The 27,274-nt window shown below is 38.4% G+C and overlaps 1 protein-coding gene across 9 annotated transcripts in view; it reads left to right on the top strand.

The window, feature by feature from the left end:
- cdc42bpaa (CDC42 binding protein kinase alpha (DMPK-like) a) overlaps positions 1–27,274 on the top strand; it is a 75,005-nt gene that overhangs the window by 34,759 nt on the left and 12,972 nt on the right. For 2 of the 9 annotated variants that reach the window (XM_079632580.1, XM_079632572.1), the window contains exons 6-29: positions 3,114–3,207; positions 6,244–6,444; positions 7,022–7,273; positions 7,403–7,482; positions 9,161–9,321; positions 9,418–9,540; positions 9,797–9,930; positions 12,547–12,789; positions 12,871–12,981; positions 13,752–14,002; positions 14,284–14,389; positions 19,374–19,498; positions 20,915–21,020; positions 21,213–21,361; positions 22,174–22,265; positions 22,367–22,443; positions 22,782–22,820; positions 23,427–23,549; positions 23,857–23,928; positions 24,038–24,143; positions 24,224–24,360; positions 25,602–25,741; positions 25,825–25,906; positions 26,029–26,248. In XM_079632580.1, coding sequence (XP_079488706.1) covers positions 3,114–3,207; positions 6,244–6,444; positions 7,022–7,273; positions 7,403–7,482; positions 9,161–9,321; positions 9,418–9,540; positions 9,797–9,930; positions 12,547–12,789; positions 12,871–12,981; positions 13,752–14,002; positions 14,284–14,389; positions 19,374–19,498; positions 20,915–21,020; positions 21,213–21,361; positions 22,174–22,265; positions 22,367–22,443; positions 22,782–22,820; positions 23,427–23,549; positions 23,857–23,928; positions 24,038–24,143; positions 24,224–24,360; positions 25,602–25,741; positions 25,825–25,906; positions 26,029–26,248 — 3,224 coding nt within the window. The remainder of the gene's footprint in view (positions 1–3,113; positions 3,208–6,243; positions 6,445–7,021; positions 7,274–7,402; positions 7,483–9,160; positions 9,322–9,417; positions 9,541–9,796; positions 9,931–12,546; positions 12,790–12,870; positions 12,982–13,751; positions 14,003–14,283; positions 14,390–19,373; positions 19,499–20,914; positions 21,021–21,212; positions 21,362–22,173; positions 22,266–22,366; positions 22,444–22,781; positions 22,821–23,426; positions 23,550–23,856; positions 23,929–24,037; positions 24,144–24,223; positions 24,361–25,601; positions 25,742–25,824; positions 25,907–26,028; positions 26,249–27,274) is intronic. The other 7 variants (XM_079632574.1, XM_079632575.1, XM_079632573.1 and 4 more) reach the window with 6 other exon arrangements.

Here is a 27,274-nt window from a genome sequence, read left to right on the forward strand (position 1 = left end):
ATGACTTAAGCTATAGTTTTTGGTGTCATTCCCTTATTTATTAAGGTTACATGGATCAAAAACAACTAAAACAATAACCATTTTATGTTCTTTATTCAGTTCTTTATTATTTTTTTGTGGTGGGGCCAACCGTGCCAGTAGAAAAAGTCCTTAGCATTGAGTCTGGTTTTAGTTTAAGTGAGTGCCCCTAGTATGCTTTTTCGAACATTTCTTTTCATGTTCTGTGTAATATAGCTGTTTGTGAATGTAAAAGCTTTAAAGCTATAAATTTTATTGTCTCCCAAAAGAAAGAATCGATTCTGAAATGCCGAAATGAGTCGTCAGTAATTCCGGTCTTACTTCCATAACATTCATAGGTAACTAACAATGTAACAAATTTGCGTAATTCCCACCAATGGTCTTCATTGGCTGCCCGCGAACAACATCTGCTTTTCCCGCTCTCAAACACTGTCGTTGGTTTGTGTTGTGTACATGTCGAGAAGACAGTTTTCTGCGCTGCAAAAGAAAATTCTCTTTGTGTACTTTCATAGGATGAGGTTGTGAAGAGTCAGTGGTTAAAATAACCTCAGCAACACAACAGCGGTTTGACCTTTTGACGACTGCTTCTCAAATCTCAGCGAGGTCAACGTGTTTTATATTTGTCTAAAGAAGAAACGAATGTCTTTTAAGTCAGTTTTCCTTTTAAGGAAAGTGGTAGTACACAAGCTTTGATTTGAAGGCGTGCATGAGTGTTTAAGATATTAAATGTGGATTGTTAGAAGGGAAACTGTATTTTTCGAGTGTCATCAGCGTTTTCCTCTATTCCCAGAACAGACTCCAGGAGATCCTGATCTCGAGCACCAGATGAGTCATGGTAATCAGTTGTATTGGTTTGCATGTGAACCGTTCCGCCTGTTCTCCTGAGGCGGCCTCCCTTCACAGTAGCTCTGCCTCTGTGGAAACATGGAGGGAAAGCAGCCGGAGAGGGGCGGAACAAATAAACACGGCCTCTAATGAGGCAATCCAAACCAGTGTAGTGTCGTGCCCGTACCCACACACGGGCCAAATCCACACAGGTCCTCATCTGGGACAAATGTGAAGCTAAAGGATAAAATCAGTGATCCGATTCACACAGCTTGCAGGGACTCTTTAATGTGCCCAGAGAAGTGTTCCCTGTGAGGAAGTCTCCATGACTGTCCAGGCTTCCCGTGCTGATTTTTTTTGGAAGAGTCCCCAGTTATGACTATAAATTGTAGTAGACCACGAAAGTACTCTTTGTTTTCATTCCTTAGCTCTCAAATGGAGTCGCAGCAGGAGTGTTTTGAAGGGGACATTTCATGAAAAACTTGTTTTTTTTAAAATGCGAAATCCTCTATAGTTCACAACCCCGGTCTGCACTGAACATTTATTGAAACTAAACTGCAAAAATGAGGCATTCAGATATAGTCATGGCTATGATGTCACAACCATGAGCACATTAAAGCAATAGTTCACCCAAAAAAAAAAAAAAATCCCAAACCCATATGACTTACGTTCTTCTGAAATTTTTTATGCTGCTTTTTACATACAAAAAAAACATGATCAGGACTTCATTCACTTTAAACAAAGTCTTTGTGTGAGGAAGCATTTGATATTTAGCTCTCAAATCTCTTTTGCATATAAAAAGATAATAATGTACTCTACTGTTTAAAAGTTTGGGGTCATTAAGATTTATTTTAAAATGTTTTTGCAAGTCTCTAATGCTCAGCGAGGTTCTATTTATCTGGGGAAAAAAATACAGTAAAAAAGTAATATTTTATTTTAATATTTTAGTATAATATTTTAACAATTTCTTTCAATCTTTTGAATGGTAATATAGTCAATTTGCATATCATTATAAAAGCCGTTAGACATTTCCAAATGTCTAAAAGATTATGGAAAATTACAATTTTGTTTAGGGTGAAGCATTTACTAATATTATAGCCTTGTTTTAACCAGGTATGAGTTTTTGTCGTAACCAGTAGACAGACCGCCACAAGCGACAGGAGGTTTTGTTGATTGCTTGGTTTCTATTTCAGTAGCAGTTTATATTCAGTTTGCACAGACTCATTTCTTAAATTTCAGGAATATAAAAATGCTTCAAAAATCGTAGAATATGATACACCTCAGCTCAGTATCAAGTTTCCATCAGCTCTTAGCACAACTGTGTTTTCATTATAAGTCTCTATAGGGCTTTTACTATGGTTATTTAAAAAACAACAACGACTGCCCATTGAACATTGTCACAGGATTCATGGCCGTTTGGGTGAGACATTGAAGGAAACTCACCTCACGAGTGTTGTAGTAATTCATGTCTATACAAGGCACATGCTAACATTCACTCCGTCTTTATTACTGCTCCACGTCAACCTCCTGGATCAAATTTACGAGGGGCGAACAAGAGCGAGAGCGTGAAGGAGAATAAGAACAGTGTGTGTTTCGCTCTCGCCTCGAGCGTGTTCTCTCACACACAGGTTCATATAAGCTGTAATGGAGACATGAACTTGCGACACTTTGATGCCTGTTTGTTTATGCTTCTAGTGCCGGCTGCCCCATGGGCAGGTCACAGACGGGGCAGAGAACACCTCTCATACCCTATTAAGACTAATCCTGCCCTGCAAATGACAGGTTCAGATCTCTGACCTCTGTTTGTTTTGACTTCCACTCGTAAGAGCTTGTGTTATGTGGAGTGGATGGAGGCTCTCTGTGTCGCAGAGCCGTTTCCTCTGTGGCTCTCTCAGGAATAGAGGTGATTTACGGGGCGGACACAAGTCTCCACTGTGAAGCCCACTGTGAATTACTGCTCCGTCTCATTAAGAAGCTCTCTAAAGTCCTCACTGGCTCTAAGCCGTAGCATGCCTCAAAAATATTTTTGCTTCATGTAAACCAAATACAATAATAACAGCAATATTTACATTTACGTTAATGTATTTTTGCATGCACTCGTATCCGAAACAAATTGCTGTGCATTCAAAGAGTAATGTAAATGTGGTCAGTGTGTGTGTTCCCATAACCATGGCAGCTTTTGAACATAGCTCATGGCTTATTCTTTCACATCAACATATAACATCTCAAATCTTTGGTATTAATGTGTCATTCTGTTTTCTCTCTGACAGAGACATCAAGCCTGATAACATTCTCATGGATGTGAATGGACACATTCGGCTTGCAGATTTCGGCTCCTGTCTTAAACTCAGGGAGGATGGAACGGTATGTATGTTTGTTGTTGGAATATCAAGGAATGTGCAGACATAAGACCACCAGAATATTAATCCTCATATTTCACAGGGGGAGGAAGTTTTAATAAGTCAGACAGATCCTACAATTTGGCTTGAAAGCTTTACAACAGGAATGTGTAAATGCCTTTTTAAGTTTTTTAAAAAAAACTTAAAAAAGTCCCATGAGGCATTGCGGATTACATAATCCATTACTGAAGAAATTATTTTCAATTTCACTATGGAGAAAGTGAATGAGAAAATACTTTTGGAACTTTATGCAGTGACATCCATAATATATTTTAAGAGTGATATAAGTGTTCAACTATTTTTTGCGATAAGTTACGAATTGGTTTCCCCATATTTTAGTTCACTCCCTTTCCTAAGAATGTTTTGCCTCAGTTACACTACTGTTTAAAAGTTTGGGAGCGGTTTTTCCCCCAAGAAATGACTAATTTTATTCAGCAAGCATACATTAAATTCATCAACATTTATAATAAAATAAAAATATCTATTTCAAAGAAATGCTGTTCTTTCTATTATATTCAAGAATCCTAAATATAGTATCACGTTTAAAAAAAATTGCTTCCACAAAAATTAAGTAGCACAACTGTTTTGAACATTGATAATAATAAGAAATGTTTTGAGCATCAAATCAGCATATTATAATTATTTCTGAAGGGTCATGTGACACTGATGACTATGACGAGTAATTCAGCTTTACCATTACAAAAAAAAAAAAAAAGTAAAATATTAAAATGGAAAACAGTTATTTTAAATTGTAATAACATTTCCACAATATTTATGTTTTACTATAGTTTTGATCAAATAAATGCAATTTTTTTAAAAAAATTTACCAACCCCAAAGTTTTGAATGGTACTGCAAGTAAATCGCTTTTAAGGTTCTTAAAAATAAAGCCAGTGACGTAGTTTCAGTGCATGTCTACAATATAAGGCTATACAACTAAAGGCTGGAATACACTACACGACTTTTAAAAACCGAACAGATTTTATAACACTAGGCATCGTACACTTGCCGACTTTGTAAATGGTTACAATGAAACACTGGGGATCACACACTTGCCGACTGAGGGTCATACACTGCTAGACTTTTAAATCGAAAAACATGCCAAGCGCATTTGAATGCAGTCTTGGGTGGGTAGATGCGGTCAGTATGGATTAGATTACAACGGGAGTGAGTGGCGCAGTCAGTTGTTTCATCTGGGCAAATAAGTCAAATATTGAGGCTAGTTTGTTTTGCATGTTCTGTTAATTTACTTTTTTAATGTTATTGCATTTGTATTGTATTTTATTGCAAAACTGGTACATAGAGGACCACTTCTGTTTCAGTAGCTATGCGTAATACATTACAATATGTGTACTAAAATCAGCTCAAAATATCAACATGAAGCTAAAAATCGGAGTCTGCGTCCATCATACACTGTGCGATTTCCTGTGACATCCGTCAACTACGACTGGCGAAAATCTGCAGACTGGCACAGACTTTCTGCAACTATTGTTGACTCATCTAAAAAAGACCTGAGCAAAAGTTGTAGTGTATATTCCAGCCTTAAAGAAAATGCTACAAAAAGAGTTTTGGGTCACCTGACACATGCTCTTTCATCTGGTGTTCTAATGGCAAGGGCTTGGACAATAAATTGAGAGTTGTGCTTAACAAAAAAAAAAAAATTCCGTTGAAGAAATTGGGCTCCAGCTCAATCATGTAGTCACACTGTTCTAATATAAAATAATGGGAGACCCAGAGGACACCCTCGGTTTGAAAGGCAGTTTCTGATCAGAGTTGTATTTCAGAGTTGTCTTTGAAGAAGGGGTGAGTATTTCACCTGATCTGATATGTGCTGCTGTTTTCTGGCACGTCGCAGACAGCTCGGCAGGATATCCCCCCGACTTCTGACAAGAGCAGCGTGAGTGTGGTCTCTGCGTGTTCGCACGTGTGTGCCTAACTCTCTTCACATGTCCGTGTGTTTTCAAGTGTGTGTCACTGCCAGCGAGAGCAGCTAATTTACTGCCTCACTTCCACAAATTCTTCCAGCTGCACACATCTGCCACAGGCTGCATTACAGGCGGTTTCCGGCAGCTCAGCCCACTTAAACCCAGGCCAGGAAGCTCCAATCATCCCCCTTGTTCATTAGTGATATCTCTAGCTCTTTTTTTCTCTCTCTCTCTCTCTCAATGTGGTCTGTGTTCTGAGAGGTCTTTGTGTATCTGAATACTTTGACCGACATGTTCCCCTAGGCCACGCCCACCTCTGCTGGCTGCAACCAATGAAATGGCTTGAGTTATTAATTTGCATTTTATAGTGATGAGTGTTGTGCCAATAAAGACGCATTTTCAGGGATCAGTTTGCCTTTCAGCCTCGTTCACTGACAGGATGTGATGCGATCTGCTCAGACACTGAACCCCTCTCTGTTTCTGTTCTCAACATGCCAGGTCCTGAATTTTCCTGCAGTCGTAATAACAAACTCAAAAAAGACTGGCTGTACTTGATGACAAAAAGAAAAAGAAAAGCCATGTTCTTGACAGGTTTTGTGAGATTCATGCAAATAATTGCATTCATGCAAAATCGTTTCATTGTTTAAAACCAAATCTTTATCAGGCATCACAGCCCTGCAGGTGGAGACCTGACATTGTGTCCTGAATTGACACCAGGATGCATTTCATATAATATAAAGTGTCTTTTTGATCCAAAATATGTTAGTTAAAGTTTAGAAACCACTAGACAGACTATTAAAAGGTAGCTAGACCCTTGACTAAATAGCTGAAAATTTATCTTAGTAGAATTTAGTACAGACATGACTAAGACAACAAAGCAGACAATACTATATGGCTGTCAACCAGTTCCCTGTAAACTCGACTTTGTTTCCAAAGCAGAATCGATATATGCTGCAAGTGTAAATTAAACCAGTCCAATAAAGCTTACTACGGTAAATTGAGAATATGTGTTCCAGTTTTGAGTGCAATATGCAGCCTTTTCTCCTGTTGAGCTTTCCAGCATGTTCTGTCATCACAGGTGCAGTCCTCTGTGGCTGTGGGCACTCCAGACTACATCTCTCCCGAGATCCTGCAGGCTATGGAGGACGGGAAAGGGAAATATGGCCCAGAATGTGACTGGTGGTCACTGGGCGTCTGCATGTACGAGATGCTGTACGGGGAAACTCCTTTCTATGCAGAGTCCCTGGTGGAAACGTATGGCAAGATTATGAACCACAAGGTATAGACTCATAGCAATGTTATTTTAAAACAATAATCCATGAAAGGCACTGCAGTGATTTTACAATGCTTAATGCTTTTTAGGCATAACACAAAGCTTCTAAGACCACATTTAAAGAGGATCTATAAATATTTTTTAGATTTTCCAGCTTTCTTTATCTTTAGTGTGTAATGTTGTTGTTTGAAAAAAGGTCTGCAAAGTTACAAAGCACAAAGTCACTCTAAAGGGAGTTATTCTCAGTATTATGAAGCATAGTTTCTAAACTCCCATTTAAATTATTCCCGCCCAAGGTATACACAAAAAAAGGGACGAAGCTTGGTGGAGTTGCGTTAGTAGTGTGTTGAAACTTGCAGTTATGATAATGGGCGTGATGTTTCTGAAACACGGCGGAAGCGGTTGACCAATCATCAAATATTCAAGCATGAAAACTTATTCTTGTAGACCCCAAAAACAAAATCAAGACTGTAAAAGGGCATAATAGGTCCTCTTTAACACTGTAAAGCAGAACACTTTTATAAAAGCAACAGCAATTGTGTCTTTATTAAGTGGTTTTCTGTTCATATCCTGTTTCCCGCAGGAGCGGTTCCAGTTCCCTGCCAATGTGACGGAAGTCTCGGAAAATGCCAAAGACCTGATCCGCAGACTCATCTGCTGCAGAGAGCACAGGCTGGGGCAGAACGGCATTGTGGACTTCAAACAGCACCCCTTCTTTTCCGGCATTGACTGGCAGAACATCCGCAACTGTGACGCCCCCTACATCCCTGAAGTCAGCAGCCCATCTGACACTTCAAACTTTGACGTGGATGACGACTGCCTCAAGAATACAGTAGTATATTGGACTTTTGTTTTTGACCTACCCTAATGAGATCACACATTGTTGGGTTTGAACCCACAACCTTTGGGTTACCGACCCAGATCTTTTAGAGATGCTACAGCTTATGATCTCTGCTCTGTTTAGGAGGCAATGCCACCTCCTTCCCACAACGCCTTCTCAGGACACCATCTCCCATTTGTAGGTTTCACCTACACCAGCAACTGGTAAGTTATCACTGTAAAACTCATCTGAGTTGATCATGCTGGAGATGCAGGTTCAAATCCGGCCAACCCCTTATATTGGCATATTATAATGCCATTACATATTTAAAACAGTAGTATCCTATACTAAACCTAAACCAAACTATATCATTTGAAAGCTTACAATCTCTAGTTTACATATTGACTATTTACATATTGGTGACTGATTTTCAAAATAAAATACAGAGTAGCCGTAATTTATCAATTTGCAACAAGAATATTTTCATAATCCTAAGGCGTGTTCAGACCTTTACTTTGAAATAGTGATGAACATGAAAAATCATGAAAGAATGGTTTTCATGCCAAGAGTTCAAAAGATAGCATTCATTCAATTATTTTAGAAAATAAGGTCTGAAAATGTTTTAAATATAAAGAAAAAAATAATAGATTCACCATTTGTGATGTGGCAGCGAGCTATAATGCACATACCTGTTCTTTTCGTGTTTCTTAGAGGTTGAATTCATTTCAAAATCTGCCAAACTTCCAATACTACTGAATAGGATGTCTACTTCATAAATTGTATGGAAATTGTAAAAATAATGGTTCAGGTCACTCAAACAACATATGGAAATGGAGGCGCCCTTATATGGGCAGTAATGTCAACTAGTGAAAAAGTTTGGTACTGCGCCCAAACAAAATCTTACTAAAAGCTAGGGCTGTAAACGATTAATCGCGATTAATCGAATCCAAAATAAAAGTTTGTGTTTACATAATATATGTGTGTGTATTGTGTATAATTATTTTGTATATATAAATACACACATATGCATGTATATATTTAAGAAAAATGTGTTATTTATATATAAAATAGTTCTATTTATATATAATATAAATCATATAAAAATATATATGCAGTATATAAATGCAAATATTTCTCAAATATATACATGCATGTGTGTGTATTTATATACACAAAATAATTATACACAATACACACACATATATTATGTAAACACAAACTTTTATTTTGGATTCGATTAATCGCGATTAATCGTTTACAACCCTACTAAAAGCTTATAAACACAACTTGTTCAGATTTTTGGCTTTGATTGCTGCATTTTTAGAGTCTGAAAATATATACAGGAAAATATACAGGTTTTGAAAATATATATTTTATATATTTAAATTATGAATAATTAAATGTTTAACATTGTACATTTTCATAAACTCAAACTTCTCTAACTTTTTTTCTGTTTAACTTTCTTCATTTACTTCACTTCTACAAAAATCTGCCAGATGTCTTCTTTAAAACAAGCCCAATCTTACATCTATATTCCAAAGCATTCTTGAATTACAACCATTTAAGTTCGGAATGTGCTTTTTCATGTCTATTAAAAAAAGGGGGGTGTTTTAAGGGGTTAAAACAAAAATCACCCCTAAAATTGATGACATCTTGACTTGAAGTCTCTAGTGCTGGAGTTCTCAACTCTGGCTCTCGAGGTCCACTTTCCTACACAGTCTAACTCAGACCATGATCAAACTCATGCTGCATATATCTTTCTATTAACCCTGAATACCTCGATTAGCTTGTTCAGCTGTGTTTGATTAGGGTTGTATCTAACCTCTGCAGGAAAGTGGACCTTGAGGGCCAGAGTTTGCTCTAGTGTGATCATTTGACCCCTGACCCTGTTTTCCCCTACAGTACGCTGTCTGACCGCGGTTGCCTACGGGAGTCTGTGGCACCTACGCAGATGGACGTGGGCGTGCAGCGAGGCCTGGAGGACAGTCTGGCTACTGAGGCGTATGAACGGAGGATCCGCCGTCTGGAGCAGGAAAAACTGGAGCTCAGTCGCAAACTACAAGGTGTCTGCACTCATGTCCTCAGCTTATTTTCTGCTGAAACAATCACAGAGTTGTTAGTCTTCCGGGCTGACAGTCGTAATGTCGTCTGGTCCTCAGAGTCCACAAAAGCAGTTCAGGCGCTGCAGTACTCCAGCGTGGACGGGCCCGTTTCCCCCAACAAAGAGTTTGAGATCCGTGGACTGAAGGAGGAGATAGAAATGCTAAGGAAACAGATCGAAGGTAATCTCATATAAACATGAATCACACACATTTTGCTTCATGTCACTAAACGTTTTATGTTTATAGAGGTTTTACTAACAATTTTGATCAACATAAATTGCTGCTTTTTTCCTCATACCAAGAAATGCATGTTTGTTTTGTACATGACATTTACAGTTGTGTCTCAACTGAATCTCATAAACACAATGTTTTTAATGTCTCGCATTGTTGTTTGTGCCCCTTCCATGTATTCTTGTCTCTCTCCTCCCCCTTTCAGATACAGGACATGTGGAGCAGACGTTCGAACAGGCCAGTTCTGCCCGCAGGGATCTGGAAGACTCCTCCAAACAGATCCGATCTCTAGAGAAACAGCTCAAGAGCATGAAGCAGGAAAGAGATGACCTGCAGAAGGTACAACTCCAACTCCACACAAGCTATGTCTCACTAAAGATTAGTTTGAAAGCGCTGCATAATATCTCTTGAGAGGTATAATGATGTATCATGTTATGCTGTGTGCATCTGATTCATTTTCACTGATTAGAATAATTTAGAAGATGATAAAATTCACCTCAACTTTTGTTGAACTTTTATAAATAGGCAACCACTGCAATATGGTTGACTCAAATGTTCATTAAATAAGTTTTATGTTAATAAACAAGTCTGTATAAAAGTGTGTAAAATAATAATACATTTAAATTTAATTTAAATTAAGTATTTCATCTTTATTTTTATAAATTGTAATAGATTATTGTATTATTATAATTACGGTAGGAATGCACTGATACCAGTTTTTCCAGAACGAGGCTGTTGTTCAAGCCTCTGTTACTTTCACTGTTTATTATATTGCTCCTATCATATTTTATCTTTCATGTAATAGCACAGCACACGTGTAGAGCTGCTTCAGTAGGGCTCAGTGCTAAGTTTGTTTTTGTTTTTGACTGGTCTGGTTGGGTCAGTGGTTCAAATGTCTAGATTCCTGTGAAATATTACAATCCTCTATTACAATTTTGATACTACAACAAAAACTGCTAGCCTAATTATTGTAAATTTAAAACATTCCAAAACAAGTAAACAGTCAGTAATAAAATAAGAACAAATGATCCAATTACAGATAGTTCAAATAAATACAATAAAGGTAATTTTCAGGAAGTTCTAACTAGTTTTCAGCTATAGAATTTGAATAAAGTAATCAAATGTAAAACAACACTGCATAGTCTTCACTGTATAAATTAGATATAGATTAATCTTTATTAAAGTTACAAAAGTCATTCAGTCAAGAGCAGTGTGTGATTTCTTTGTCCTTTGTTGTTTGTTTGATTAATTTAAAACACAGCAGGCGGTTTATTAAGCTGCTGTCCCTTTAAGACCAAATGCACGGATACTGGTACACATGAGTTTATTTTCTCAACGGTTCACTTAAGACATAACCAACTATGTTTACTTGGATACTCGTAAAGACGGGTGTTTTTACATAATTTTGTGTGAATTCGTCAGTTCAACGCAAGAAGACGTGAAAGAGAATTCAATCGCTGTCTGAGACGCGGCTTTCTGGGCGCACGCTTCGGATGTTTGTGCACAGTAAACTTTTTGTCCTGTAAATGTCTTGTAATAATGTAGGGAACCACTTGTTATAAATAAATCATGTAACAGTTCAAGTTTTTTACTTTCATATACGATTTCATTTTAATCGAAATGACTCGTGTGTGCTGTCGAGTGCGGATATGGTCGAATTGTTCTGTCCGAGCCCGGCCCGCATCCAACAGAGCAGTAACCGAACCTGACCCGAGTCCGTCAGACATAAAGATATTTATGTCCGAGCCCGACCCGAGACTGACAGTTAAAATCCCATTTTTTTCTCATACTAATGACACATGTACGTTTGTTTGTGTGGAAAGCCCGCTTTTATTAAGCAACTGTAGGAAGGCATTCGGAAATGTCAACAGGATGAGCGCATCAGCGCGCACGGAGCAACAAGCGCACTTAACACAGGCGCGCATGCACGTGTTTCGTTGTCACGGCTACATAAACAAATTTCCGCACACAGGAAGACAGATGTTATGGTAATATTTTACATGTATTTTAATCACAAAAATGAACGTTTGCATCAAGTGAAAGCATCAGGCACATTGGCTACCTACATTATAAGCTGTTTTAAATTTAAAATGTTCAATGCCTCATCGCGCTGATGTGTCCGAGCCAGAACATAATTTCTAAATATCTATCTGAACCCGGCCCGGCCTGTCGGGCTCGGATCGGTATCCATCCTCTAGTGTGCTGATCAAGCAATCGGCAATCAAGAGTGCTCTCTCTCTCTCTCTCTCTCTCTCTCTCTCTCTCTCTCTCTCTCTCTCTCTCTCTCTCTCTCTCTCTCTCTCTCTCTCTCTCTCTCTCTCTCTCTCTCTCTCTCTCTCTCTCTCTCTCTCTCTCTCTCTCTCTCTCTCTCCTCTCTCCTCTCTCCCTCTCCCTCTCCCTCTCCCTCTCTCTCTCTCTCTCTCTCTCTCTCTCTCTCTCTCTCTCCTCTCTCCCTCTCCCTCTCCCTCTCCCTCTCTCCCTTTACCATCAGTTAACGTTAGTAATATGTGCTTCATTTTACCTTCTTTGCTATTCACATATCCGACTACAAACTTTCCAGTGATGTCTGTGAAAAGGGGATGTGCGATCGACAAGCTCGCAAGACTGCACTGCTGCACGCTCAATCCACTGCGCATTTCGTTTATCAGCTCACGCACAGCAGCTATATAGGCATAAATATTTAATCTGTTTAACATACCATTAATTCAATACATCTCAGATATCTCCATTCTGTTTGCTCTATTGTCGGTTTTTCTTTGCCACAAGCAGTACAGACTGAACACGCTGCGTGGTATTGGTTGTTGGTATCGGAGCACATTATGAGTACAAGCACAGTATCACAGCATCATTATAATCCCTAATTATAATGTATAATACAATTATTAATAGTAATTAGTTATTTAATAAATATTTTTATCAATCTTTTGTACAACTTTGTTTGCTGTTTGTCTGTAGGGCCTGCAGGACTCCTCAGAGAAGCTGAAGGCTCAGGGGAAGGAGCTGAAAGAGGCAGACAGCCAGAGGAAAATGGCCATGCAGGAGTTTGCCGAGGTGAGCGAGAGGGTGACAGAGCTGCGGTCACAGAAGCAACGACTCTCCCGACAGCTTCGGGACAAAGAGGAGGAGATGGATTCCCTCAATCAGAAGGTGGAAGCGCTTCGGCTGGATGTGCGCAAAGCTGAGCGGGCCAAGAAAGAGGTCAGTGTGGAGGAGGAGAACGGCCGATCAGAGGAGTCTGTTTTTTACATGTGTAAACTCTGTGTCTGTGTGTGTGTGTAGATGGAGGTCCAGACTGAAGAGCGGTCTGCTGAAGCTCAGAAAGAGAAGAAGTTGAGGGAACGCAGTGAGCAGTACAGCAGACAACTGGAAGACGAGCTGGAGGGAATAAAGGTTTATGCACACAAACACACATCTTCTCTGAATATAAAGCTGTTAGTGGTTTTGCCACTGTTAAAGGGGGTTTTATGCACAATGCGACACGCACGGAAAATTAAGAGTGCTGTGTGATGTCTGTTGGTTAGCTTTTATTAACTCTTTCCCTGCCATTGAAGAAGCAGCAGAAACAAGCGATATCATATGCAAGCAGATGCATATGTAAAATAATGCGATCATCAACATTAAACGGCATGTAAATCAAAACCGCCTAATATTACAGAATGAAATGTCACCCCAGGACGAGGTATATGTGCAACCTATACGTTTTTCTCAGCTTTTTGCTAAATTTTTAGCTTTTTTTGTGAAATTTAAACTTAAATCCTAAATGTATAATGACATTAATTATTAGTAAAAATATCAAGTCGTTGGAAAGTGTGCAACATTTTTTTTTTTTTACATTAATATAGTGTTTTGTTAATTTACTTGTTATAATTATTTAATTAGTTTTTTCCCCCATTCATTTTAATGCATTATTGTATTGTAGTTAATCAATTTAATTAATTGTTAATAACATAACATTGTTTTATTAATTATTTTATCTTAATTTTTAATAAAATTTCTGAATGATTCCATTGATTTAATTAGTAAATTATGTTATGTTGTGAGTAGGTTTTTATGCATATTCATCACAAAACATTCATTTGTCACATTTATTCATTTAATCTAGCTTAAAATGATCTGTATACATGTCTTTGACGATCTCCTTTTTTCCCTGTGTCGTGAAGCAGCAGAAGCAGGTGGGCCGTTCTCCAAGCGTTGGGTCCTCTGAGCAGCACCAGGAGCTCAGTAAATTACGAGCAGACCTGGAGAAGAAGAGTCTGTTCTATGAGGAAGAGCTGTCGCGCAGGGAACTGCAACATGGCAACGAACTGAAGAACGTGAAGAAGGAGCTGCGGGAAGCAGAGGGGCAGCAGCTCACCTTGAAGAAAGAGATCATGATGCTCAAAGACAAGCTTGAGAAGACCCGCAGAGAGGGGTACTGATCTTACTACAAGAGATTGTTAAACGCCACAATGTATTATTCTACTTGATAAGTCTAAGGGCCAGAGAGGGTCATGTAAAACTAAATTACAATCAGTTGTGGTGCAAGGAACCTTGACTAACATTGTAAGTGGTCTTAAGGGGGGGAAATGAAATATAGTGTAGATCATGACCTCTTTAAAATAAGCTATGGAGTTTGGCTTGTGTTCACATGTTGGCAGTGTGTGTTGGATGCTGAGTAACCCTGATGCTCAATAAATCATGTCACCCTCACAGTCAGAGCGAACGAGAGGAGTTTGAGACCGAGTACAAACAGAAGTATGAGAGAGAGCGAGTGCTGCTGTCAGAGGAGAACAAGAAACTTTCCAGTGAACTTGACAAGGTGAACATTCACACACTCCTAGGGCTGTCACGATAACTGAGTGTCAACATGAAATTCAGGAGTTCAGCCTATTTACTTAATGTACTGATGCAGGTTATTTCAAAGAAAAAATGTTTTTATAATCGTTCTAAAACATGAAATATATTGCTCTTAACTCGGAAATGACTTTGCTTTTCCATTGATGTCCCTTTGGCACCGCAGGCAATTGCATAATGTTAACCAATATCCAAATATCTATTTAGGCATTGTTTTAGGAAAGTCATATTGACATTTTTTTTTTGGCTTCCTGGAAGTTAGCATCACCCAGATTCCCTTGACAAAAAGACAAAGTTTTTTCCATTGGATTTTGGATTATTGCAGAAAATTAGCTCTGTGACCAACACAAGTTTATGATTTTACATGTGTTGTTTAACAGGATAATTAGCACAAATGAACACTACTTTTATGAAATGTTAAGCCTAAAACAATCATCAGAATATATATATAAATAGCTATAAACTACACCACGATCACATGACTTAAATGTCACCACCAATCTTTATTTCAGATCTACAACTTGGAAAGTTTGAGTTAGATTAGTTTGTAGAGTGTGAGGATAAACAACGATGATGTAAAAGTTAACTAAATTGGTTTTCCTCGTCGACGTGACGACGTTTAATGTTCCCCACTGTCCCATTTAGCCACATTTAAGTACCGTAACCACCTTTTCAAGTAATACAAATGAAAGCTTAAAAACTCATGAGCAGGGCATTACTGATGTATTTTATGTCGTAGAATAAAACGTGAACATATCTTGAACTGGTGTTAACCACAGACCTCATTTCAGGCATTTAACCAAACACCCATTCAAAGAAACCATTGACTTCAGGATGATAGAGCCAGAAGTGCAAATAGATGTGCGATACAATCAGATCTTCACACCTAATCATTTTCTCACAAAAACGTCACATTATAGAAGTAAAATCGATCGCTTGGTTTAAATTATATCTCACAATATTACACCAACTGAATGATGTCAGTGCCACTCATGTTGTTGTTGTTTTTTAGAGGGCGGTGAATATTGTCATCTTAAAAAGGTTGTTCACCCAAAATGAGAATTCTGTCATTACTCAATTACTCACCCTCGTGTCGCTCCAAACCTGTAAAACTGTCGTTGATCCCGAAACCCAAATGAAGATATTTTTGATGAAATCTGAGAGCTTCTGTCCCTCCATTGACAGCTATGCAACTGCCTTTTTGACGCTTCAAAAAGTTCATAAAGAGACCGTAAAACTAATCCATGTGAATTGAGCGGTTTAGTCCAAATTTTATATGATATTTATTTAGATATTATTTAGATATCTAAATAATATTATTAGATATAGATAGATATTTATTTTATATATCATAAACAGATTAAAATTTGGCTTTTGTTCTCATATAAACATTCATCAACTCACACATCAGTTGTGGTAAACAGAAGCTCAAGCATGTTTACTTGCCATGTGAGAACCAATGAGGTTAATTCTCAAGTTACGCAGGACGTTTGAGCTTCATCAAAAACCAATGAGGCTTGTTCTTGCGCGGCAAGCAGGTTCGGTTCTGTTTATGTTTGCTGATCAATGTTTATATAGGAATAAAAGCTTAAATTCAATCTCGAAAATTTGGACTAAACCGCTCAATATGGATTAGTTTTACGTGATCTCTTTATGAACTTTTTAAAGCGTCAAAGTGGCTGTTGTTTGTGGAGGGACAGAAGCTCTCAGTTTTCATCAAAAAGATCATTTGTGTTCCGAAGATCAAGGAAAGTTTTACAGGTTTGGAGTAATTAGTGACAGAATTTTAATTTTTGGGAGAACTATCCCTTTAAAGGATAATTCCGGTATTTAACACCTTGAGTCTATATTGTAGTTTGTTTTGGATGAACAAGAGTGGTGGACAACATTTTTTTGACAATGGTTCCTCTCTCGAGTTTTTGACTATAAAAGAATTGGCCATGGACCCATTTAACATTGGAGTCAATGGGCATGTCCGAAAATGTCATTAAAACAGCCAATAATGTTCGTTTACAAAACTGTTAAACTCACCGAGTGGTTAGTGGTGTTCGTTGATGTTCCAGAAACAAAAAGTGTTGCGAAATACAGTTTCTGTCGTGTTTTATTCGTCATTTTGTAAAATCCCATTGAGTTCTGTTGAAGGACTGAGTGCTCGTTAATATAAATGCGCTACCGGAAACGGAAAGGGGGCTGTTTACATTTGGTCGATGTAGTCTTTTTGCTCGCTTCCGTTTCTCTTAAGGCTAGCGAGCAGAGCAACTGTGCTCCGGGAGAGTAAGCGAAATAAACAATAATTTTTTTAGGAACTTTACCGCAGTTTTTGACCGCACAAATTCTAACCATATTGAAAGACGTGACCACTGACCAGTGCAATATAAAGTTGAACTCGACTGTGACCGTGAGTGTCCCGCGAGACATAAACATCGGTTATCGCCATCAAGTGGTCGGGAGTGTGCTAACGCTTCAGATTCAAATATTGAGAGGAAGTTACACGGTTGTGAAGTGTCTGAAAAAATAGTTCCACTATAGCAAAATAAACGGATTGGAATCATATATTGCGACGATATATTGTTTATAATCATCAACGAACACCACTAACCACTCGGTGAGTTTAACAGTTTTGTAAACAAACATTATTGGCTGTTTTAATGACATTTTCGGACATGCCCATTGACTCCAATGTTAAATGGGTCCATGGCCAATTCTATTATAGTCAAAAACTCGAGAGAGGAACCATTGTCAAAAAAATGTTGTCCACCACTCTTGTTCATCCAAAACAAACTACAATATAGACTCAAGGTGTTAAATACCGGAATTAGTCTTCTCGAATGACAGGCGACTGTGCTTGTCATGTTTATTGTTTTACAGTATTTTATACATGCCTTAGATTCAAGTTAAACTGTTAGTGTGCAAACAATTTTAGCTACTGCATAAACTGTTTCATATAGTAAAACTACTACAATTTGAAAAATTTGTGGCATACCAGTATTTTTAGGCTTGGATACTATGACACTACTGTGGCTCCAGGATGCTGTGCAACACTAACACATCAGCCCACAATCCTGAAACCACAACCTCCAACTCTCATATTACTGAAGTCAAAGATTCCACTTCACTTTTGATGTGGTCTTTACGCTGAAGATGACAGGAGGCTTCGCTTCTTAGTGGTCAGAGTTGATGCTCTTTGTTAAAACCATTAATTAATTCTTGGTACCGTTTCTGAGCGCTTCAAATGGAGTGTAAAGCACACAGAGTGGTTAAAAGACAGCCTTCCATGTGCGTGTGGCGGTTCGTAACTGCTTTCAATGAGGCTGACGGCAAAAAAAACACACACGCAAAGAGATGTTTAGAGAAGGACCCTTGGAGGGCAGCACTCAGTTGTGAAAGAAAGAAAACATGCCGTTGCCATTTGCGGACTGAGTCTTTCCATGAGTGTGTTGAGCTGAAGACATGGTCCACCATGCCAATGTTTTACTGGGAAGTCAGTCAGCATCCTCCCCCCCCTGTGTAAGCACAGGGAAATATGCTGATCAACAGACAGGAATCTGGAACGGTTATCCCGAGGACCACTGCGAGGGTTCAGCACTCCGGTCAGAGCGCGGTGTTAAATGAAAATGTTGAATAATGCAAGTGTAATTATGGGGTGGTCAACCTCACCAGCTCTTGCTTAAGATAGAGTGGATAAATGTGTACTAGCAGACATGTTTACTGCGAAGTCAACTGAGGCATTGCAGACGGAGGGGGTCATGTTTATTCATGAGCGTTTCGTGGTTCTTAGTGGTTTAGGGGTGGAAATGGAGAGGGTATTAGAGGGACACGGGTGGCTTTGCATGGTGGTCCATCCTGCAGGCTCTGAATCTCTGGTCCGTTTAATTACATCTGCCCCTTCAAATTGCCGTATTGGTTAGTGATTTTCTGAAATGATGATGGCATGTTTTCGAGCCTGTTGTGTTAATTGGGTTGTGCAGGAGTGAAACCCTCAAATGAGAATTATTTTCTGTTTACTGAAATGAAATGTATGGCTGGGTTAGGGATGTGCTAAGCTACATTTTTTAGAATCAAGTCTGTGGGTTGACTGAATGACTATTCGTTCATAAGAAAGTACTATATAATCTTATGGTGCGTTCACACCAAACGCGAAGTATATATTCGCATCGCGTTACTCGCTCTAGATTACTCGTGGGATGTTTCTTGTTTTTCCACATTCCTCGCGCGAATAAAAACATTGTGCAAAAAGGAGTGTCTTCACACACAGCAGTGATAGTAACCGGACGTATCAATGAGCTCTTCGGTGATTGGCTTGCGCAACTAAGCGTCATGTGAATTATCCGCTTGAGTTGACATTTTTCAACTTGCGCGGAAGACGTGATTGAGGCGAATATCAGGCGTTCGCGGCAAACGCGTCGCAAATTTGCGTCTTTGCATTGACTTTGTATGTAATCTACTCACTCAAATAATACATTTGCGTTTGGTGTGAACACGCCATTATCCGTTCTTGCATTCAAAACATCATTGGGGTCGGTTTATGCTTTTGAAAGACGTACATTATTCTCACCAAAGCTGCATTAATTTGATTAAAAACAATAATATTGTGAAATACTATTGCAATGTACATTTCTATTTTAGCAACTTAATAACTTTCTGTTTTGATATATTTAATTTATTCCTGTGTTGCAAAGCTCAATTTTCCGCATCATTTCTCCAGTCTTCAGTCACATGATCCTTCAGAAATCATTCTTCTTATGATCATTGTTGAAAACAGTCATGGTGCTTAATATTTTTGTAAAAACCGTGATACATTTTTATCAGAATTATTTTAGGAATAGTCTTTACTGTCTCTTTTGATCAATGTAATGTGTCCATGCTAAATAAACGTGTTAATAAAAATAAAAATAAAAAAACTTTTTAATATGTAGTGTATTCAATAACATGTTTTATTGTGTGTGTAGACGACGTCCTCGTTTGAGAAGTTGAGCAGCAGTAACAAACAGCTGGAGGAGGAAATGAGAGAACTGGCTGATAAGAAAGAGAGTGTGGCCCACTGGGAAGCCCAGATCACAGAAATCATTCAATGGTGAGAAACGCACACATGCTTTTACCTTGCTGTCTAATCGCATTTTAATCTGGAATCAGTGCTCTTAGACTTTATTCTGATGTATCCGGTCATGCTTCGATTCAGAGAAAACTGATTTATCATCAAATAAGAAATAAAAGCCATTTTTCAGTTCCATTGTTAGTGTAATTACTTCAAGTTGTCTTTGCTGTGTGCATTACAGTTCACTATGTAGTCTGCTGAGGTGCTAAACACACAAACTCATTACTAGAATGGCCTAGTGTGTTATATAATGATATTTATCAAATGTTAATTGAACAATAAAAATCAAAGGAATTCTCCACAAGACGTGGGCTTTGTCACTGTTTGTAATTAAATCGGCAAATGCTTAAGAGTCTATGATTGGACTCTATCATTTGTTTCTATCTATGTTTCTATCATTTTATATGTTTGTCAAAGTCCTTGTAACCCTAATTTATGTAGTTTGTAGCTTTTCATTTCTTAAACAATGATGTAGGAAGACACGTCATGGCCATATTCTAGTATGACAATGTCAAGATTCATCAGGCTCTTGATGAAAATAAATGTTGAGATGTTATTTCTATCAAGAGATGGTTGTTTAAGAAATGAAAAGCTACACACTCCATAAATTAGGGTTAGAAGATCTGTTGCCAAACATATAACATGATAGAAACATAATAATCACTGCAATAATGATCCAATCATAGACTCTTAAGCATTTGCCTTTTTAAATCCAAACAGTAACTTATTTTTTGGCTAGGCAGTGTATATTATAATTTCTTCATAAAAAGCTTTTTTTATTTTAATTAGCTTTTATTAGCTATTTTCCAGAAATGTTATCCCCAAGAGTAGCTATTTCAAACATACACAATCAGTTTGCGTTTCCAAAACAAATTGACTTGTGTTTTTAGAAAAAATATTTTTAACAAAAATTGCATCCCCTAATGCATCAGTTCATTTGGCAGTATATACAAATCTAGACCTTGGACCCAAAGTGCTGGAGTGTAGGAATGATCTGAAAAGAGTATGGGGACATATTATTAACCTCAGCAGCTTGAATAAAGAATATTAATTATGCGACATAACATTTGCCCAGTAGTCATTGCTGAAAGGCAGATTACCATAAAACTAGCCATAAAAGATCTCCACTTTCCTGTTTGTTCAGTCCATTGCTTGAAACTTCTGCTTGAAAAGCTTCTTCTTGGTTTTAAAATCACGGCTGTAAGGCTAAAAACTCTAAAATGTAATTAAAAAGTGAAATAATGGTTATTAAGCTACTCCTCTGCATAATTGTAATTCAATGTTTGTTCACTGCTGCTTCTTTGGCACCAAACCTTTGGTATTTGCGTGGCCGTGGGGCCATCTTGTGGTCATGTTTGGTAAGTGTGGTTCTGAACATCTGTTTTTCTCTCTCAGGGTCAGTGATGAGAAAGATGCTCGAGGATATCTGCAGGCTTTGGCTACTAAGATGACAGAAGAACTGGAAGGCCTGAGAAACACCAGTCTGGGTGCACGTGCTACTGTAAGAGACCAAAACTTTGATCTTGACTGTAAACTTAGTGCTTAGTTTTAGGAATGCATTTTAGCATGAGTTAATAATAAAGTTTATTCTAAACATTGACCTTTTTTTTAATTTAAAGGATTTCAATGGCACCAAATCTTACTGCATTGAGACCCAGTAGATGTTTAATTATCTTTTCTTCTGGTTTTCCAGGACATGCCATGGAAGGTTAGACGTTTTGCTAAGCTGGACATGTCTGCCCGTCTGGAGCTGCAGTCTGCACTGGATGCCGAGATTAGAGCCAAACAAACCATCCAGGATGAGCTCAACAAAGTCAAGGCGTCCCAAATGGCCACTGAGTGGTAAATCACATCTCTCCTTTAAAGCTTGCAGTAGGATGTACCTGTCGGTACATCATGAAATGAGTTGATGGGTATTAACAAACACTTTAGATATACAAAGATGGTGCACTCGTATTACTATGAATGGGAGAAAGTTCAACGAGCAATATCGCTTCTAAGTACAAGAGCCAATTGCCAACTGGTAAAGTCACTGCGTCACTGCAGCTGCTGTTAAAAGCTCCGGTTGCTATAAAAACAGTCAGTGTTCTGAGACGTGTGTTTATGACTGCATTGGCTGCTCCAGCATGAACAATTCAGTTTTTTGTCATGATTTTTTGTTTAGAAACTAAATTCATGAGACAGTTGTTGTCGGATTTCATTGGTGGTTTCAAATATGAAATATAATCGTAAGCTTGGTTATACGTGGTAAGCCAGTGAATAGCTGGTAAGAATCCCAAATAATGGTCAACCGATATGGGTTTGTTTGACCAATGTCGATATCTAAAAGAGCATGATGGCCAATTCCCAGTTTTATTCAGAAAATATAATTTGATGATTGAGTTGTATACCACACACACACACACACACACACACACACACACACACACACTGTTCCCTAGATTTGTTTTCTTTTTTGATATCTGTTGCACTCGGATGTACGTCACAATACAGAAAAAAAAAAATCTGTTGATTCTTCTGTTTCATTGTGACTTTAATAATTCAGTAAAAGGTTAATTGGCCAGTGGCCAGCATTGTTGATCTAAACATGGCCATAAATTGGAAAATGAATCAGGTTATGGTCATTACATTGTGTCTGATTCTGTTCTGCACAGTAACCTGGACGACTCAGAGAAGAAGAACCAGGACCTGCAGGCAGAGATCCAGAGGCTGAAACTGGAAACTGAGAATCTGCGATTGTCTAAAGGTAAAAGCCTGAACATTTGAAATAAATCTGGCAAAATGTCCTGCTATTTTAGATGGTGTATATGTTTGTATGGGACATTTAAGTCATGTTATGTGTTCTAGGGGTCAAGCACCAAGACTCCCAGAATTCCTTCCTGGCCTTCCTCAATGCTCCAACCACCGCCATGGATCAGTTTGACGTAGGTGTTTTGAAACCGTGGCATGTGGCTTCATTTTAGAATGAAATTGCAGCATTTTTTACTTTAAAACATTAATTAATTCTGACTGCTTTTTCATTTGTAAATCAGAAAATAATGATTTATTGATATTTATGTTTCCTCTTATATTCTCTGTCTTTACATGGTTTACTGTGGATTAAATAACTGGCTGAAATACGTTCTCGATTATTACCTCTGGGCTTTTGAGACCTTCATTTTAAAATCGATTAAACGTGCAAATCCTTTTCTCTGTGTTCATATATTGTCTGCTCTCTTTTTATTTATTTCTCTCGTTCTGTCTGTTTTTGTCTGTGATGAAGCACTCCACTGCCTGTGGGCCATCCGGCAAAGGCAGACGTGTAAGCTCCTTCTGTTGTTTGGTGCAGTGGTTCATCTCTGTTGGTTTGATCGCGTGACTTTGATGCATGTCTGCGGTCTGCATGGCAGAAGCGACATATCTACACTTCCCAGAGGGTCTTTTGTGTGCACATGCTTATTTGTCACATTCAGGGTCAATTCCACCTCAGTTCTTCTTCATCATGAGCATTTGGACTGCAAACTGACACTTTCTGTAGCTAATACACATGCAAACATTTTATTCCATTCCTCTTGCATTACCAATTGAGGTTTGGATGACTCAACTTTTAACTCACTTTTGCATATAAAGAATTGCTGTTTCTAAACTACTGTGAAGCTTGTTGTTGTGAAACAGACATGAGGTGTTTGCGTTTCAGATTTCTCTGCATTCTCGGTTCTTGTTCCCGTCAAGCATCATTGACGTGTTGTTTGAGTCTGTCCTGTCAAAATGCTGCTAATGTGCATGATGTCTTTTCAAAGAGTCAGTTGTTATGTTTAGCTGGCATGTCTTGGGTCTAAACGCATTATGCTTTCCATCTGCTGCTCATAGTTCATAGTACAGCTGGATCGGTTCCCTAAATGTTTCCTTTCTCTAACCTTCTCAATAGATTGATTCCATCGATAACTTCAGCCTGTCCAACACACCATCCCGGGAGGAAGATGGAAGATCCCAGGTCACGTCACACTCTCGCTCGCCCTCAACCACCAGCGATTTGCAGGAGTCTCAAGAGGTGACTTCACAATGTCTGACCCCTTTAGCAACACTAAAACTCAGAAACTTAGTCCATTTAACTGCCATTTCGGATGACAGTTAAATGACAGAGCTTGTTGCAGTGTATTCAGGGATTGCCTTATCCAGTACAGACACATAAGATGCCACCTTATAATGTGGTTAGAATTTAGACTGTCTAGTTAGGGAGCTCAGCAGGTTTTGGAACAAAGCTTTACTCATTTAGAAAAAGAGACGGTGCTGATGATGCTTTAACATTTCTGATAGGATGTTAGCATGTTGTGACTAATAGCCGTGACTGTTTCCAGCAGGTAGATCAGCCACAACGAGGCGCTCAAACACCCGTTCGATACAGTAGCTGTGGTCACAGCACACCTAAAGTAATTCATTTCTCTCACATTCTACAACTACTTTCATATCAGCCAGTCAAACATATCTTATATTTTGTAATGTGTTGTAATTTATAATTTTCTAAATTGCTCTTTTTAGCCAAAGGCCCATCAATTCGTGGTGAAGACCTTCAGTACGGCCACTAAGTGTAACCAGTGTACTTCTCTAATGGTGGGAATCATTCGGCAGGGCTGTACGTGTGAAGGTAAGGGCTCAGCTGAGGTTGTCATGGAAATGGTGAATGACGTTAAGATTGGCATTCACCTCGTTCTCCTCCTCCTGCAGTCTGTAATTTCTCCTGTCATGTGACGTGTGCGGACAAAGCTCCTGCCGTGTGCCCGATCCCACCGGATCAAACCAAAGGACCGCTGGGTATCGACCCCCAGAAGGGCATCGGCACAGCTTATGAGGGCCACGTCAAGGTTAGATGCTTTAGTTTAAATCTTCATTCATTTTTTGTAATCAAAACTATTACTGTTAATGTGACTATTAGCAATTAAACATAATTTTTTTATCTTCCTGGAAAATGGACTAGTATTAATTTATAATTTCAACCTATAATGTTTTAGCTTTAAAAAATAGTCTGTCACCCAAGGCAGTATTGCTCTACTTATAATATAAATAATATATATAAATAAAAATATAATATAATAAAAGGGATAGTTCACCCAAAAATGAAAATTCTATAATAAATGACTTTCGTTGATCTTCGGAACACAAATGAAGATCTTTTTGATGAAATCTGAGAGCTTTCTGTCCCTCCAGCTACTCAACTACCACAGATGCTTCAAAAAGTTAATCGTAAAATCTAGTCACGAGACACAAGAGACACGATCGCTTTATATGATGAACAGAATTTAGGCTTTTATTCACATATACATATTGATCAGCGAACACAAACAGAAGCTCAACCGAACCTGCTTGACGTGAGAGAACAAACCTCATTGGTTCTTGCAGAAGCTCAAACGTGCTGCGTAACACGAGAATGACCCTCATTGGTTCTTGCAGAAGCTCAAATGTGCTGCGTAACACGAGAATGAACCTCATTGGTTCTTGCTGAAGCTCAAACGTGCTGCGTAACACGAGAATGACCCTCATTGGTTCTTGCAGAAGCTCAAACGTGCTGCGTAACACGAGAATGACCCTCATTGGTTCTTGCAGAAGCTCAAACGTGCTGCGTAACACGAGAATGACCCTCATTGGTTCTTGCTGAAGCTCAAACGTGCTGCGTAACACGAGAATGACCCTCATTGGTTCTTGCTGAAGCTCAAACGTGCTGCGTAACACCAGAATGACCCTCATTGGTTCTTGCATGTCAAGTTTATATATAAAAGCCAAAAATATTTTCATCATATAAGCGATCATGTCTCTTCAGAAAATTTGGACTTAACCGCTTAATTCATATTTAGTTTTGCTATCTCTTCTTGAACTTTTTTTTAAGCGTCAAAGTGGTAGTTGTGTAGCTGTCAACGGAGGGACAGAAATGATGATTTCTCAGATTTCATAAAAAATATATTAATTTGTGTTCCGGAGAACGGTTTTGGATCGACATGAGAGTGAATAATTAATGACAGAATTCTCATTTTGGTTGATCTAACCCTTTTAAGTTGGACAGTTTTGTTATCAGTTATTTGAGAACTAATTCTGAGATCTTTTCTTTTAGGTACCGAATCCATTAGGTGTGAAGAAGGGGTGGCAGAGGTCCGTCGCTGTGGTCTGTGACTTCAAGCTCTTCTTATATGATCTCCCAGAGGGCAAAGCTGCTCAGCCTGGTGTCACGGTGAACCAGGTTATTGACATGAGGTCAGTGAGGACTTCAAAACTAACATGTGGGCCTGTCTTTGACTGTGTTTGCATGACATCTAAATCATTCTCTTTGTTCGCAGGGACGAGGAATTTTCAGTTAGCTCAGTTTTGGCATCAGATGTCATTCATGCGAACAGGAAGGACATTCCCTGTATTTTCAGGGTGAGTACAATATTTTATTTTCATATTGGTAATATTAGTTATGTACTGTAATTTAAGAAAATAATTTTGTACCTGTGTTCGGTGATAAACTTTGAAGTTGTATTCCTCTTCCTCTCCTGCAGGTGACAGCGTCACAGCTCTCCTCATCCAGCAATAAGAAATGCTCCATCTTGATCCTGGCCGACAGCGATCAGGAAAGAACCAAGTGGGTTGGCCTGTTGAACGAGCTGCACCGCCTCTTGAAGAAGAGCAAACTTAAAGAACGCTTTGTTTACGTCCCTAAAGAAGCGTATGACAGCACACTTCCTCTCATCAAAACCACACAAGCTGCTGCTATTATAGGTACAATCCACCACATCCCAACAATCTTAGGTTTATAATGTTAATGTCAAGGTTTTTTATTACAATCATTAAGACTTCCATATTTATATCATCTCTGATATGATTGGCTAACCTCTTCAACATGTGAAATGAGTAGAGCCTTGTGTATGCGAGCGATCGATCATATGTTAAAGGGATAGTTCACCCCAAAATGATATGCTATATATATATAATATATATATATATATATACATATATATATAAATATATATAAATTCTGTTATTAATTACTCGCCCTCATGTCATTTTTGATCATTTTTGAAAACGATCATAATAGATACAAGTCCTTGAAAGTGCTTGAATTTATTTTGTGCAAGAAGTTTTCTGGAAAAAAATCCATATTATTCCCTCCGGTCCGCTAATGTGTTTCTTCGGCAACACTTTGTGGCCTATACTGTACGTACTAGCTTGCTTGATTTACGCGCTTCGTTAAAAGAGAAGTTCACTTGAAAATGAAAGTTAGCCCATGATTTACTTCTCCTCAATCCACCCTAGCCTTTATATAGGGAGCTATACAGTTGGTTACTGGACATTACAAGTTTTTATTTTTTTAACGCCTCCAAATGGCACTTTTCTCACTTCAAACATTTTTTTAAAGGCTTCCACTTTTAATGTGAAATGTGAAAATAATTTTTTATATATATATATTAGTTCAAATGGAAAAAAAATAGCTCATAAATTTTTTATAAATATTGCGTAGTATCATAAAATTCTAAATAATCCAAAAATATTATTGAACAAAAATGTATTACATTGGTTTTCCTGGGGGGAAAAAAGAAGTTGCATGTCAAGGCTTCGGTCACTTTTGACCGCGACAGAGCCAAGTGTGACCCCTAAATGAAGATGACCAGAGGGTAAGGTCCTTGAATTTTAGGCTATTGGACCTGGAAAGTCCTTGAAAGGTCCTTGAATTTGAGGTTAACCAAGGTGTGGGAACCCTGTCTATTTTATGAAGCGTCGCGAGTGCTTTGTTTGCACAAAAAAAAA

The sequence above is a fragment of the Phoxinus phoxinus genome (genome assembly GCF_949152265.1).
Source record: "Phoxinus phoxinus genome assembly, chromosome: 13".
Lineage (NCBI taxonomy): Eukaryota > Metazoa > Chordata > Actinopteri > Cypriniformes > Leuciscidae > Phoxinus > Phoxinus phoxinus.